The sequence below is a fragment of the Cryptomeria japonica genome, chromosome 8 (genome assembly GCF_030272615.1).
Source record: "Cryptomeria japonica chromosome 8, Sugi_1.0, whole genome shotgun sequence".
In the NCBI taxonomy this organism is placed as follows: domain Eukaryota; kingdom Viridiplantae; phylum Streptophyta; class Pinopsida; order Cupressales; family Cupressaceae; genus Cryptomeria; species Cryptomeria japonica.
In genome coordinates, this window is record NC_081412.1 from 21,886,223 (window position 1) to 21,901,554 (window position 15,332).

The 15,332-nt window shown below is 36.1% G+C and overlaps 1 protein-coding gene across 8 annotated transcripts; it reads left to right on the forward strand.

Annotated features, from left to right (window-relative positions):
- Positions 1–11,263: 11,263 nt before the first annotated feature.
- On the forward strand, positions 11,264–14,844 carry LOC131074185 (universal stress protein A-like protein). 8 transcript variants are annotated; one of them, XR_009113032.2, is made up of 6 exons: positions 11,264–11,823; positions 11,960–12,069; positions 13,837–13,955; positions 14,046–14,184; positions 14,295–14,331; positions 14,497–14,844. XR_009113032.2 is itself a non-coding variant. In XM_058010751.2 (5 exons), the coding sequence occupies exons 1-4, from the start codon at positions 11,496–11,498 to the stop codon at positions 14,131–14,133; spliced, it is 645 nt and encodes a 214-aa protein (XP_057866734.1). In that variant the 5' UTR covers positions 11,264–11,495; the 3' UTR covers positions 14,134–14,178; positions 14,497–14,844. The 8 variants fall into 8 exon arrangements, 3 of the variants coding, with proteins under 3 accessions (XP_057866734.1, XP_057866735.1, XP_057866733.1); XR_009113030.2 differs by having other exon boundaries at positions 14,046–14,178; XR_009113033.2 differs by lacking the exon at positions 14,295–14,331.
- Positions 14,845–15,332: the final 488 nt, after the last annotated feature.

Below are 15,332 nucleotides of genomic sequence, written 5' to 3' on the forward strand. Positions count from 1 at the left end.
GGGGCCCACTTTTAAACAAAATGGGGGCCCGTTTTTTAGAAATGGGGGCCCGTTTTTAAAAACAGGGGCCCATTTTTAAAAAACGGGCCCCCGTTTTTTAAAAATGGACCCCCATTTCTAAATCACATTTTTCCTCTTTTTTCCACAAGCCGCCCTTGTTTGAAAATGGGGGCCCATTTTGGGGAAGTTGATTCCACAACCCGCCACTTGGCTCGGGATTAGGCCCAGGATAGGCCTGGGATGGCCACACCTGAGACATGGACCTGCAAATTCAAATCTCCATGAATGAAAGCACAAATACGAACTTTTGAAATAGTTTACGTGCCTCTAATCAGAGAATTTTTATACGAAATTAAAACCTATTTCAGATTATACTATCTAGATTTTAAATATGTAAATTTATTTAAAAACTGATTATTTTAACTATTTTTCATTTAATTTATACTAAATCGGTCCATAAATTTAAAATATTAACTAATTTTGTTAATTTAATAACTTTTTTATTTTAAAGAATTTTGGAAAAAAAATTATATGTCAACAATCTACACAAAATTCTTTTGTATTTAAAAAAAAATAAAATAAAAAAGTGTTAAGTTTACATCAAATTATGTCGGTCGTACACGTCAAATTTTTAAAAAGATAATTACGGCCATTAAAAAATTAATTAAAAAAAAATATTAGAAAAAAAATACAGAAAAATATGCTCATCAATCTTTGGTGTGTCACAAACGATTTCCCAAAACGGTTTGAGAAAATAATTTTAATTGTGTCAAAAAGTGTGGGTCGTACACATGGATGGTATGGTCCTGAAACAGGCATTTTTAAAACATAGTTTTCAGAAATCCATTCAAAAAGTTATTTTTTTATTATGTGGGTATTAAAATAAATTACATATTTGGAAAGTACACTCAGAGGGCTATCTTTTATATTACTGACTTTTTCCAAGATTCAATCTCTAACAATAACAGACGGAGACAATCTGCAACACACAATCTGGTTGAAAAGATGAGAGATTCAGCCGCCTCAGTCATAAATAACTGAAGAAATCAACAGATAAAGCAACCCTACAGATTCCTTTCATGGAAAGATCGATCATTGTAATCACACTTTACAAGCACATCCAATTTTTAAACACAACAGCGTAAAGTGTATTATAGTTAGTTGCAGTGGTTAAAAAAAGGAAGGTCTTTTAAATCAGGCAGAGTTTAACAACAGGCAAAGTGAACCAGTTCTTCTTCACCGTCGGCTCTCTCTGCCTTCCCTTGTGCGAGCGTTTAATGTCAGGCAATGGATGACTCTTCCAGAGGCGCTGCAAAAACCAACACCGATACCCCATTTAAAACGAAATCCTTCAAAGATGCGGTCACTTCGTCTTCTCCCGCTGTCGTTGAAGGTGCGAGGTTTGTCACGAACCCTAATGGTAGCCCCTAAGGTAAGGACCCTCACTTGACCCGAGAGTCTATCTCCATATCTCCTAATGAATTAATGTGTAAAGAAATCAATTTGGAAAATGATAGACTTAGGGACACTGCAATTTTCTTTGCCACTGTGGATTTGGATAAATGCCCTGCTCGTAAATTCATTGATGATTGGATTAGGAATGTGTGGAATACTAAATTAGGGTATTTGGTTTCGTTCTGTAGACTCATTCAAAAAGGATTGTTTTTTTTTTTTTTTAAAGATCATAAAATGCAAAAATAAGTGCTTTGTAAACAATACTGGTCTGTCGGGAAATGCACATTTCGTGCCCTAGAATGGACACCGAAGGCGGTTAATGAAGAAATTCTTGCACTCTCGTGCCCTAGATGGGTTTTAATTTGAGAAGTGCCTCCGCTATTATGGAAATTCTTACCCCAAATTTTGGAACCGATAGGCAAAACTATTCGGATGGACAACTCATCCTCACTTATACCTCATTTAGATGCTAGGGTTTTGTTATCACTTAATTCTGGGCGTGACTTCCCCAAAAAGATTAATATTAATCTTGAAACTAGAATTGTGGTTTGCCCTATTGAAATCCTCGGTGGGGTGAACGCGTGCTTTCTCTGCAGGAAAGAAGGGCATATCCATAGGAATTGCCTGATTATTAATAAATCTAAGGGCTCAGATAGACCTCGCAGTCAATCCGATAACCCACCTGTTAATGAAATGATCCCGAACATGGATAAACTTAACGACACTAGCAATAAAATCAAGAACTTGTTAAAAGGGGAAAATTCTAAAACCTTGGAGGGGGGAAAAGTCTCGACTCTGAGAGATCTGGTGTTCCCCCCACCCCCCATTCTACAATCTCAATTGCTCTTAAACAAATGAATGAAAATCCGCAGGAGGAATTTCAGAGTGTAGGGAAAAACCCGAAGAAGAGAAGGAGGAAAAATGCTCAGCAAATAGCATTGGAAAAAATTAGGGCAAATGGTCCTAGTAATTTAACTAATAAGACTAATCTGGACTGCATGTTAACATCTCCTATGGAAGATGATGGTCTTGAGGTCCCCCCGGAGATGAAATTCTCTAACCTAGTCCCTAATGGTGGTAATCCTGGTGCTCTTAACCCTAAGGATAGAGTCGAAGTGAGTAGTGTGTTGAGCTTGGGAGGGAGCGAGGTTGGGTTAGTGAATGCTACTTCTCACAGAAGCTCGACAGACATGGATGTCTCATTTGAGGAGACTCTAACAAAGGATCCTCCTTTCACTACCGAGGCTGAACTCCCCTCTCAAATTGAACTCACTCCTGACTCGAGTTCTGTCATCCCCCCTAAGAAGTTTGTAGAACTTGAAGAGTCCTGTGTTATTGAGGTCATTGTTGCTGACCCTAAGGCTGGTAGATCCAATCCAATATCTAGTGTTGGTGCTACTCTAGACTGTTCAGATAGTTTGATGGCTTTGGCATCCTGTGCTGAGACCCCAGAGCCCCCCAATCAGGGAATCGCTAGGAAAGAGTCCGAGCTAGATGAAGAAGACTAGGGAGAGGAATGTCTAGGAGAAGAAGGAGATTGGACTTCGGATACTGAAAATACCGAGGCAATCCCTAGAAGAAGAAGGGGTAGGCCTCTGGGATTGAAAAACAAGGGCACCATTAACAGAAAGAATAATGAGGAGAAGAAAGACCTCCCGAGATGCTTTAACAAGTTTAAAGCATCCAAAGAATAAATCAATAATCTGAACCTATATGAAGTGCATCTCTTGGAATATCAAGGGTTTGGAATCTCCAGATAGGAAGCAAATGATTAGAAGGTTTGTTAACCAACATAAGAACGCAAACTTTATTATGCTTCAAGAACTCAAGGCTGTAAAATTTACCCTAGAAGTCACCCTAGAATTCATATGGAAAAATTCTATTAAAATCTCCTCAAACCATGACAGAGGTAGAGGAGGTGTTGGGATTCTTATCAACCCCAGATGGAAAGAGTGTATTGTAAGCCAAGGATGCTCACCCTGTAATAGAGCAGTATGGGTATCCCTAGATGATAATGGATCCAGATTTGGAATTTGCTCCATTTATGCCCCTAACGATTACAGGGATAGAACTGCACTATGGGATTGGATCGTCACATTGCTAGACATCCCTTGGTTGGTGGGAGGTGATTTTAACATGATTGAAAATCAAGAGGACAAGTATGGAGGTATACCATTGGAATGGAAAGGGATGGAGAAAATTCATTGGGAAAGATTGAAGAACCGGAAGAGACTGTTTGACCCTCTGTTCTACAAAAAGAAAGATGTCTTTGATATTTGGTACACATGGTGCAATTTCCAGAGTGGGAAACATAGGATCTTTTGTAGGTTGGATAGGTTCTATGCTAATAAGGACCATTTCACCTTCAACCTATGCGATAATGGCAGTCCTGTATCAGTTCTTCCGACCACTCTTTCAGACCACCATCCTATCATATGTCAAGTTAGACTCAGGGACTACCCAGAGAAGCAGGGGACCCCAAAGGATAAATTCCTTCTGAATTCCAGCCTTCTCTTAGATACAGATGTGTTGAGTGCGGTCAAGATTGTCATAATGTTTAATAGAAGGAATAGATTATTGAACTCTTGTGTGGAAAGATGGAACCAGAATGTGGATAGTTGGCAAGTGCTGCTCCAAACCATAGGACAAAAGAAAGCAAGGGATTTTAGATGGAAAGAAAAAACTCTAGCTGAAAATTTCCACTTGTGTGAAGCTAAGATTCAAGACAACCCAAGCAATATTGAACTTACCCATGAAGTAGCCTTGGCTAGGGATAGACTCAGAAAACATCAGCAGGCTAAGACCAGAGGGGCCATAATCAGGGCTCGAGCACATTGGATGCAAGTTGGAGACAAAGGATCCAAATTTTTCTTTAATATGCTAAAACAGAAACAGTGTAGAGGGAAGATTGGTAGGATTTGGGTAGAAAACAGAGAAGTTAAAGAATTGGAGGATATCAAAGAGGTGTTCTTCCATTTCTATAAAAGTCTCTTCACATCTGAAGAATCTGCTACCTCCCGGGAAGCAAGAGAAAAGTGCAGAAAGATTATTCCTCCTAAAATCTCAGAGGCAGATGCTCAGACATTAAGAGGACCTATCACTCTACAAGAGGTAAATAATGCCATCAAGACCCTGAATAATGACAAAGCTCCAGGCCCGGATGGGCTGACGATAGAATTCTACAAAGCCAATGAGGATTGGGTGAGTCATGACCTACATGAACTCTACACTGAAGCTTTTAATACTGGCTCTCTAGGAGAAAGAATTAACAGTGGGATTATCAAATTACTTCCCAAAGATGGGGACAAATCCCTGATCAAAAACTAGAGACTGATAACACTTCTTAATGTGTCCTACAAAATTTTGGCCAAAGCTCTAGCGATAAGACTGGAAAACATTCTCCCCAAATTCATCTGTTCTACACAAACATGCTTCATCAAAGGAAGATATATACTGGAAAATTTAATTACTAGTTGCGAGGCCATCGAATGGGTGAGGACCTCGAAACAAAATGCAGCCATGTTCCTCCTAGATTTCGAAAAAGCATATGATAGGGTAGAATGGGGCTTTATCCTAACTATGTTAGAAGCTTTTGGTTTCCCAACAGAATTCTGCAAATGGATTATGGTCTTGCTCAAAGACGCCTCAGCTCAGGTTGAAGTTAACGGATCCTTGACTCAAAGTATCTCTCTAGGCAGGTCCATTAGACAGGGATGCCCCTTAGCCCCTGCTCTCTTCGTTATTGCAGCCGATGCCCTGTTCTACATTCTTAGAGACTCTACTATCTCTCCTAAAGTTCAAGGGATCCAACTTCCAAATGGAGAAGAGTTGATCAATGCACAATTTGCTGATGACACAACACTCTTTCTAGATATCAGTAAGCACAACTTGAATGCTTTAGAAGGAAAAATCAAGTTTCTAGGGGAGATTTCAGGAGCTAAAATCTCACAAAGCAAATCTATCATGCTTGGATGGGAGGAGCAGCCTCCGGGCTGGTTGCAGCAGTTTGGGATCCAATGGGGAGGACCTAACAAGATAGTCAGGTACTTAGGAATTCCTTTTGCAATATCCCCTTCTCTTAAAGATATGTGGCAATGGGTTAGAACCAAAATAGAAAATAAGCTCAACAGATGGGATAATAAATATCTTTCACTTGCCGGGAGAATGCAGGTTTGTCAGAAAATTCTTTCTTCCTACAATATTTATTACTCTTCAGTATGGATGTTCTCTAATTACCAGATCCTAGAAATACAGAAAACCATCAGGAACTTCCTGTGGTCTGATGGAAAAGGTAAAAAGAAAATGCACTCTATTAAATGGGAGTGGTGCCATAAGGATAAGAGCCTAGGAGGCCTAGGACTTAAGGACTTGAGACTCCAAGGAATTGCTCTTGCAGCAAAGTGGATTTTACAGGCTATAGATGGGAATGAACCATGGAAAGTGTTGGTTAGGAATAATATTCTGAAAGCCATACCAAAGAAGGCCAAAACTTGGAAATCCCTCCCTTTCTATGACCTTGTGGCTGGAGACTTCGAGGTCTCAATTCAGGGGTCCAATGTCTTCAAATCTATCTGGAAGGCCTGGAGTAGTGTGAAGCCCTTTATCAACAATTATAGAGTCAGAAATAATGAGTTTATTTACGGGTCTAGATCCATTTGGTGGAACCTCCTACACTCATCCAAACCCTTGGCCCTTACTCAGGGGTGCTCTGCCAAAGCATGGGCGGCAAAAGTCATCTATTGCTTTAAAGATATCATTGAGAATGATATGCTGCTGGATTGGGACACCCTTAGAGCTAAATTTAACCTGCTGAGTTCCCATAAGCGCACATATACTTTGTTACAGAAAGCTTGTGAGAAGATTTTGCACAAAAAATGTAATAATGATGCAAACTGCTATAAGGACCTTTTGTGGAATAATACCATCCCAGTGTGTAATGTTAAAACTAGCGTTATTTATAAGACCCTAACTTATGATGAATCAATAATTTCCCATGCTAACAAGCTGTGGTTTGTAGATTTTACAGTTAAACAGTGGCAGAAGGTGTTAAATAGGCTCTGGAGTAGTCCTGTCACTCCTAAGGAAAAATGTTTTAAATGGCTGCTGATTTTAAACAGCTTACCAATCAGAAAAGATCATAACAACAATGACATCTGTAACATTTGCAGGGTTCCTGAATCAATTAGACATATTTTTTTTGAGTGTAGCATTGCTAAAGAAATTTGGTTATTATTTGGTATTCAATTTCCTGTTCAATTTACTGTTTTAGATGTTATAATTGGATACATTAAAGATCTAAAAAAGGACACTAACCTTTTCTGGTATGTTCTTACATCTGAGATTTTATGGCACATTTGGAAATTAAGAAATGAAAATAAATTTCAGGGCTCAAGTAGGGCCCTTACTGAGTCTTTTCGTGGACTCACCCTTCATCGAATTCTCTTGCAGGTAGCAGTAATAATGAATGTGGAAAAGAACAAATTCTTCAGATTCATAAAGGATGGAAATGCAAGGATGTTCCTTCATGAGATGGAGAACGGGTATAAATGGAAAAAGACACTCAAAGGGAAGAAAGAAGTGGACCTGGCTTTGGAGACCCTGCAAGTAGAGGTAGCCAGAGCGAGAGACCCTATTAGAGACCAGATCTAGATTCTTACAGAGCTCCTTGACGGAAAACAAGCCGTTTGGATGGAGGGCCCCAGGGGTTGGACCGCATGGATGGAAGCTCCACGGGATCAAATCCTTCAAGGATAAGTGACATGGATGGATGCACCCTTTTGTACCTCATGGATGGTTGTTCCATTTTTGGCATAAATACTGTCGTACTATATGTATAAACTTCTATATCTCTATTTATATTTTAGGTAAAACTGTTAAACTGGCTGGACCTGCTGTCCAGATTGAGATATACTAGTGAATCTGTAACTGTTTTTTTGTAATAGTCTTATCCCCTTATATGCAATATAAAAAAAAAAGATTCAATCTCTAAGTGTTTCGAAATTTAAGCTCAAATGAGACAAAATCTGAAAATAAGGGAAAACACTTCCACTTTTTGGCCAAAAAGTGGACTCATCTTCTTGCACTGACCCATATACTTAATATATTATATATATATAAATATTATATATTATATATTATATGTATATGCACATATTATATATACAATATCATATTATACACACATCCAAAATTTAAACAAACGTAGCGCGTACACGCTATTTATAGTAAACATAGTGCGTACGTGCTATTTATAGTAAACATAGCGCGCACATGCTTCTTACACCATAAGTACCCCGTAAGCGCTTTTTATACCATAAGTACCTCGTATATGCTTTTGACTATTTAGACTTGGAAATAGGTCTGGATGACAAAGCTACGGTTTGGAAGTTTGATTTCCCTCCATTTCCCTCATTTTTGACGTGTTTTATTTTATCAACTTGGTTTATCGACTTTGTCATCATCAAGTTTATACTTCATCAAGTGGGTATTTCTAAAATTGCCACCATATTTCACCCATCTTCTGAGCTTTCTAAGCATATTTTTTTTAAAAAAATTTGAACAACTATAACATATTATTATTGAATTTCTTTTACCAGTGTCTCCATAGTTCTCATAGATATAGGTGCACCATTTTTTTAATAACTTTTGATATATTTATTGAAATTTAAAAAACTTTATATATTATTGTAGTGCACCTGATTATTTACAATTTTTTTTTTTTTTTGTATTTTCGATTTGTTTAGTGTAGCTTATGCTTTGCGCACGAACATGTACCTAATTTTTAGGATGTGCTCGATTGGAAAAATCATAAAAAAAAATATTCAACAAAAAATTACAAAAAAATACACATATTCTAGTGCTCACTCTTAACTATCTTTCTACCAAATTATCTGTCAAAATAATAAATCTAGCTATGACTTTTTTGATGCGCGCGTCAGACACTATGTTATGTTTTTCAGAAAAAATCAGGGTCTGTTTTTCGTGTGCGAAGGATTTGACCGCCTTAATCTTATCCAATTTTGAAAAAGTTTAGTAGTTTGTAAACTAGATTCAGAGTACTACAATATTTTTTGTTTGATTATCTTCATATCTTGAGTAGATGACTTTCAAATTTTGCCTCCAAGTTCAGGTTCACCTGATTTCAGAAAAAAAGTGTCCATTTATACCCCCCCTTTTGACCACCATCTTTGTGCACTTACTCGTAATGGTGGAGATTTTATTAAATCATGAGATACAAGGAGATGCTAGCAAGTAGAGGAATATTAAGAGATGAGGTGGAGGCTCAAAGATGGTCACACATGGGGTGAAAGGAAGTCAAAGTCAAAGTCAAAGAATAAGTGGAGGATTAGCATGTCTAAGTTAGTATGCTGACACATGTGAGAGGATGTAGTGGATTGATGTGGAGAGCTAACATGCCTCTAAATTAGCATGCTTACACATGCGTGAGCAATGTGTGAGATAAGTTGGCATGCTTACACATGTGGGAGCATGGGGTGATTGATGACACATGTTAGATGATAGATAACTTAGATTTTAATCCATGGATAGAGATCAAATGATTAGGATTGAAAAAGACGAGGATTGAAGATGATGTGATTATTAAATTAGAAGAAATGTTAAAGAAGTATTAATTAGCCTTAATAAGTTAACTAACCATAAATTGATTAATTAATAAATGTTAATTTTGTGGATCAGAATTAAAATTTATCTTGTTCTATGTATTATCTATCACTGAATTGTTGTATAAATCTGATTGTCTTCTTTTATATTGCAGGAGAAGAGGAGCATTTTAATTTCAATATCCATTCTCACACATTTCATTTGGTATATGTAGTGGGTTGGGTATGGTCAAGTGATGTCTTGACCGGCCATGTCTTTTGGACATGGCTGATCAAGACATCACTTGATCATGCCCCCTCACGATAATAAATGTTTGAATGAGAGACTTCATTTATCTCTCATTCAATCATTTATCTTATCGAGGCTATCATGCATTAACACTCCCTCTTAGCTAGGTAAGATAAATGTAAAAGGTATTGGTAGCAATATTCATAAATCGTATGATGCTTATCTTGGGACCATAGTTTCCAGATGTGAATTGCCTCTGTCGGTGATTCTATTCACAAACTCTTGAGTGGATTGCCTCTATCAATGATTATATCCATAAGCTCTTGTGTGGATTGCCTCAGTCGACGATTCTATCCACAAGCTCTTGTGTGGATTGCCTCAGTCGACGATTCTATCCATGAGCTCTCACGTGGATTGCCTCAGTCGACGATTCTATCCATGTGCTCTGACGTGGATTGCCTCAGTCGACGATTCTATCCATGAGCTCTTACGTGGATTGCCTCAGTCGGCGATTCTATCCATGAGCTCTTGTGTGGATTGCCTCAGTCGGCGATTCTATCCACAAGCTCTTACATGGATTGCCTCAATCAACGATTCTATCCACAAGCTCTTACGTGGATTGCCTCAGTCAACGATTCTATCCATGAGCTCTTGTGTGGCTTGCCTATGTCAGCGATTCTATCCACAAGCTTTTACGTGGATTGCCTCAGTCGGCGATTCTATCCACAATCTCGAGTTATTGTAAGATCGTCACCTTCCAATAACCTCAAAAATGCAAGTGGAAATCATTTGGAAGTTGTCACTTCCTTATGATTTACACAAGGCCCATAAAATAATTATTAGTATTAATAATAATAATCAATATTTACAATTTTTACCTCAGAAGTGCTCAATCTTGATTAGTAAGCTCCCTCTCAATCACAAGGTATCTTGATTTTCTTCTAGAGAACATATTTTTTTGAATGTACGTCTGAATTTCTGACTTTAGCAAGGGACGCTTGTAGTTTAAGTTTGAGAGGACAAGTTCTTGCAATGTGGCCATATTCAAGACTTTCAAGGAGATATCAATCTAATCTTAATCAGATCTTCCTTCAGGTGGTTAGGCTTTATAGAAGGAAACCTGGCTCTGATACCATGTTAATTTTGTTGATCAGAATTAAAATTTATCTTGTTCTATGTATTATCTATCACTGAATTGTTGTATAAATCTGATTGTCTTCTTTTATGTTGCAGGAGAGGAGGAGCATTTTTATTTCAATATCCATTCTCACACATTTCATTTGGTATATGTAGTGGGCTGGGTACGGTCAAGCGATGCCTTGACCGACCATGTCTTTTGGACATGGCCGATCAAGATATCACTTGATCGTGCCCCCTCACGATAATAAATGTTTGAATGAGAGACTTCATTTATCTCTCATTCAATCATTTATCTTACCGAGACTATCATGCATTAACAATAAAGTCGAAAGAATAAAAAATTAGCTTTATTTAATTAATTAATCTTAGGAGAAGAATAAGAACATGAATAATTAATTGCAATTGATAATTAATTAAAAAATAATTTATTTAATAAATTATAAAAAGATAGTAGAATAGAACTAACTTTTTAAATAATCAATTAAATAATTACATAATTTGTTAACATTAATAAATTTGAAGTGGCTACATTATTAATACTAAAATTGATCAGACATTGCCAACTCCACTCTCAAAGGATAATGCCTTTTGAGTAAGGAACAAATAAATACAGTCCCTACTCATATCATATTTTATTCATTCATATGAAGGATGACCACTGAACATCCAGCGCGTGGGCTGGACTATGCAGAATTTAATATTGATATAACCAGCGGGCCCAAGCATGGAGAATATTCGCGTAAATAAAGAAAATTTACAGTCAAAATGTTCTCTTTCCACCGCCTACTGGGGAATTTACAGGCAAAAATACTTTTTCTTTGCACCGACTCTCGGAGAATTTACATTAAGAACCAAACGCTAGCGTAAGCTCTAGATTACGTAGAGCAGAGAGAGTATAAGAATAAAGAATTCTTCAATGAAAGAACAAAAGGAATTCTTAAATCCGGGAACATTTTACTTTACAGCAAATTCGTAAGCTTTAAATGTAAGAAACGCAGTCATTTGTTTTCTGGAATCGTCTAAACGGTTTGAGAATCACTGTGACATCAATAATGGATCCTAACCAAGCTGAAGCTGAAGTTGCTGTAGTCGAAGATTTTAATGCCAAGGAAGAGGAAGACAAATTAGTAATTGTTAATACAGAGGAAGTCGAAGAGCTTACTGTAACAAGCCCTCAAGAAGCGGTAAAACACGAACAAGTGAGGAAGATGAGAGATCGGTCGATCGGAGTTGCAGTCGATAATTCCAGCAGCAGCAAGGCCGCGCTCAAGTGGGCGATTGATAATCTTGTGGACAAAGATGATCGAGTGGTGATTATTCATGTGTATAAGGATAAATCTGATCCTCCGCAGAAAAAACTTTGGGAAGACAAAGGGTCGCGTAAGTGTTGCCTTTTTACAAATTTGTCTGAAAATTTGTGCGCGAGATGCAAAAATTTGTGCATGAGATGCAAATATTTGTTTGAAATTTGTGCGCGAGACGCAAAAATTTGAAACTTTTGTTTGTTTTATGGCAGCCCTGATTCCCCTGAGTGAGTTGAGAGAAGTTAATTTGATGAAACAGTATGGAATGACCCCTGATCCGGAGGTTTTGGGCATGCTGGATACTGTAGCAAGGCAAAAACAGGTTAGATTTACATACTTTCTTCGAATCATAAATTCGATTTGGTTTATGTGTACACAATTTTATTTGTTTATTGTATATTATAAATCTGTTGAAATTTAATAATATCATACAATTATATTCAAGAAATGCATCCAATGAAAATAAATGTTGTTTTCGAAATTGTGATCCGGTCTGCTTTATATGCAGTCTTAAATTACTGTTAAAATCTTTATTAATCATGAAAATATATTCTACCATAAGAAATGCATCTTAAAAACAGATGTTCTCTTCGAATTTGTGATCCGATCTGATTAATGTGTAGAGCGTTTTAAATTTGTAAATTTTTTTTGCTAATCACAAAATTATGTTCGGAAAAAGAGCTTGAATTTTTAGAAATGCTTTGGAGAATAGTTTTCCCATGTTATCAGGGTATTTATAGATTACGAAGTGCACAGTATGTTTCGGGAAGAAAATTTCTGAAAATTTTATTTGGGGGAAAGTTTGAAGTTTTATTTGGTTTCCGGTTGTTGATGATTTTATGATCACAGTATGTTTTATGTCTTATGTAAAGAGTTGTTACAGTTTTTCATTCAAATTTGGCAAACTCTGTTCAATTGATTCAAGTTCAATTTAATATTCATTTTTCAAATAATTTTTATATTTATTTTTTAGAGTTGCAACAAATAGCTGGATGAAAACAAATTAACTTAAAAATATTGTTTTATTTTTGCAATCTAATTTGATAAGGTCATAACTCTAACTCTATCTGCTAAAAAATTTATTGATTATTAGAAAGAACTCCAAAAAAAAATCTAACTGAACTTTTTTGAAAATTTCCCTTTTAAAACATCAGAATGAAATTTACTCTCTACACTTCCCTTCTCTCTCTAGAATATCATTAAATTCATCCAAATACTCCTGGATCTCAATCAAATCACATATGCATAAAGAAAAAGTATTCATTTATCTGAAATAACATTTTTCAAACAATATATTCAGAAAGGTTCTTTCAAAGAGCCAGGGTTTCCCGTTTTTATGTTAAAAAAAACTATAAAAATAGTTCCTGGAGTGACGGCTGAGCAGCAGGGTTCTTCTATATTAATAGCTAATATTAAATGCCTAACATAAAAATTAATTTTATAATGGAGATGAAAGTGAAATAGTAAAATTAAGTGGTCTTAGAACATATTAGGAAAGCTGCAAATATTTGGAAATCTGCAAATCACAGTAAAGAGATATTGTGGACTAGCCAAGCTAATTGATTTAAAAACAAACATTAGGAAAGGCCCCTTAAAAGTTTACTGAGATGTTGTAGAGTAGCCAAATTAATCCGTTTTGAAACAGCGTGGCTGAGAGTGCTTGTCAAGGCTTGGATGCTGTAGCCCTGCCATCATTGTGAGTGAATCTAAACATTATTTCAGAATATAATTGACTAATTAATTTTAAAAAAGGTTTTAAACACAGTTTTTAGATTTTTGCTGGACTTATCGTTTATATTTCTGTCAATTGATGTTTCTGATTACATTTATTTTCCTGTAGATGACAGATTACTGAATGTGATTCAATGATTCAAAATAACAATTGATAAATCCAAAAACAATCTTAATGATACTATGTAAAACTGATGGCAACTGAATTTTTTAGATTTCTGTATCTATAATCTAGTAACATTTGGCTAGACAAAGATATGCATCCAGAATATACTAGAAAAATTCGTATTTGTTTCCTCTGTTGTAATTTATTATTTCCGAGTTTCTCTGAACCTTTAGAGAATTTGGGACTATGCAGGCAAGGGTTGTGGCAAAAATTTACTGGGGCGATCCCAGAGAGAAGATCTGCGATGCTGTTGAGGATCTTAAGCTTGACACCCTGGTAGTGGGCAGCAGGGGCCTGGGACTAATCAAAAGGTAAACATTATCCAGATATATTGGGTATTTTTTCAGATATTTGCTGTGGTTTTCCTCTGTTACAGCTCTCTGATTTTCTTTTTACTGCAGGGTTTTACTTGGAAGCGTCAGCAACCACGTGGTGGCTAATGCAAGTTGCCCTGTTACAGTGGTGAAAGGGACCGCACAAAAAGGATAAAGAAATGGATTGAGCGCATGTTCTAGCTGTTTTTATAAGTCTCTTGTAATTGTGTGTCTATTGTAATTTGTGTTATCAGTTTGGCCAGTTTTTTTTTTTTTAATTAAGTCAAGCTATTGAGATTGCATAGGTTGTAAGGCACCTTATTTCTTTCATTGCAGTTTCCTCTGGTTTATATTTTCAATGGTTTTTTAAAAGGTAAATGGATGGTTACAACATAGTTCCGAGAGTCATTTGTTTTAGTTGCCATAGTTATTGAAAGTCACCAGTGTGACCAGAATTTGTAACCCAACATTATATATCTCTCATTTGTGATTGGAATTGATTTCACTCATATCTTATATCATTGTTTTTTTGTTGCAGTCCCTACCAAATGTTGGATTTTTCTAGCTCAGTCTCAGTGTATGGAGGATGACTAATATCAGATTTCAGTTTCTTTTGTATGTTAATGCTTTCATTCCGTGTGTAATTCCACGTTTTATGTGGAAAAATAATTGCTTGGTGGGCCAACGTTTGGCTTAAAGATATCCCCGGATGGATAGGATAAGGAGAAGTTTCAAATATTGATCATATTTTGTGATGGATTGACTCTTGAGGGATGGAAAGGAAGACAATGATGTTTCATTGTTGACAAAAGAGGCATGCATAGTCCAATATCAAAATATCTATCCTTACGAGGAAGTGAATGGTACCATTTGTTATTGAGTTTAATTTGTTTGTTTTTGTATTTTTTATTTTTTCAAAAAGATTTATAATAATTTTAGGTCGTTTTTATAGTTATTAAGAGTGTGAATTTAAGTTGTATAAATAATTGTTTTTTGGTTTAGAGTTAGAGATTAAAGGGTATCTACTTTATTTAATTTGTTCAAATCAATTTTGTTTTTATTTATTGAATTTTGGTGGATGGTACAATTACAGAACATACTATTACCCTCACCAAGTGAGTTCAATCAATTAAATTATAACCTTTTGATTATTGTACTTTTTCAAATATGATGAAGAAATTGTAATGGATCTCCTTCATTTTAATGCACAAGAATGTTAGAATAAACCCTTTAGAAGTAATGGAGTATTTGAATATTCATGTTAGAAATAATTTTGTTGTGTTATTAGAAGGGTAATTAGCCATGGAATTAATTATAGAATATTATAAGTTAATCTAATCTCTTGGTCACATAAGATCAAATTTTAAAGAAAAC

Excerpts from the sequence above, each read along its gene's own strand:
- LOC131074185 (XM_058010751.2), top strand. The coding sequence starts at position 11,496 with ATGGATCCTAACCAAGCTGAAGCTGAAGTTGCTGTAGTCGAAGATTTT. Across the intron at positions 11,824-11,959 it reads TTGGGAAGACAAAGGGTCGC|CCCTGATTCCCCTGAGTGAG; the intron begins GTAAGTGTTGCC and ends GTTTTATGGCAG. Across the intron at positions 12,070-13,836 it reads CTGTAGCAAGGCAAAAACAG|GCAAGGGTTGTGGCAAAAAT; the intron begins GTTAGATTTACA and ends GGGACTATGCAG.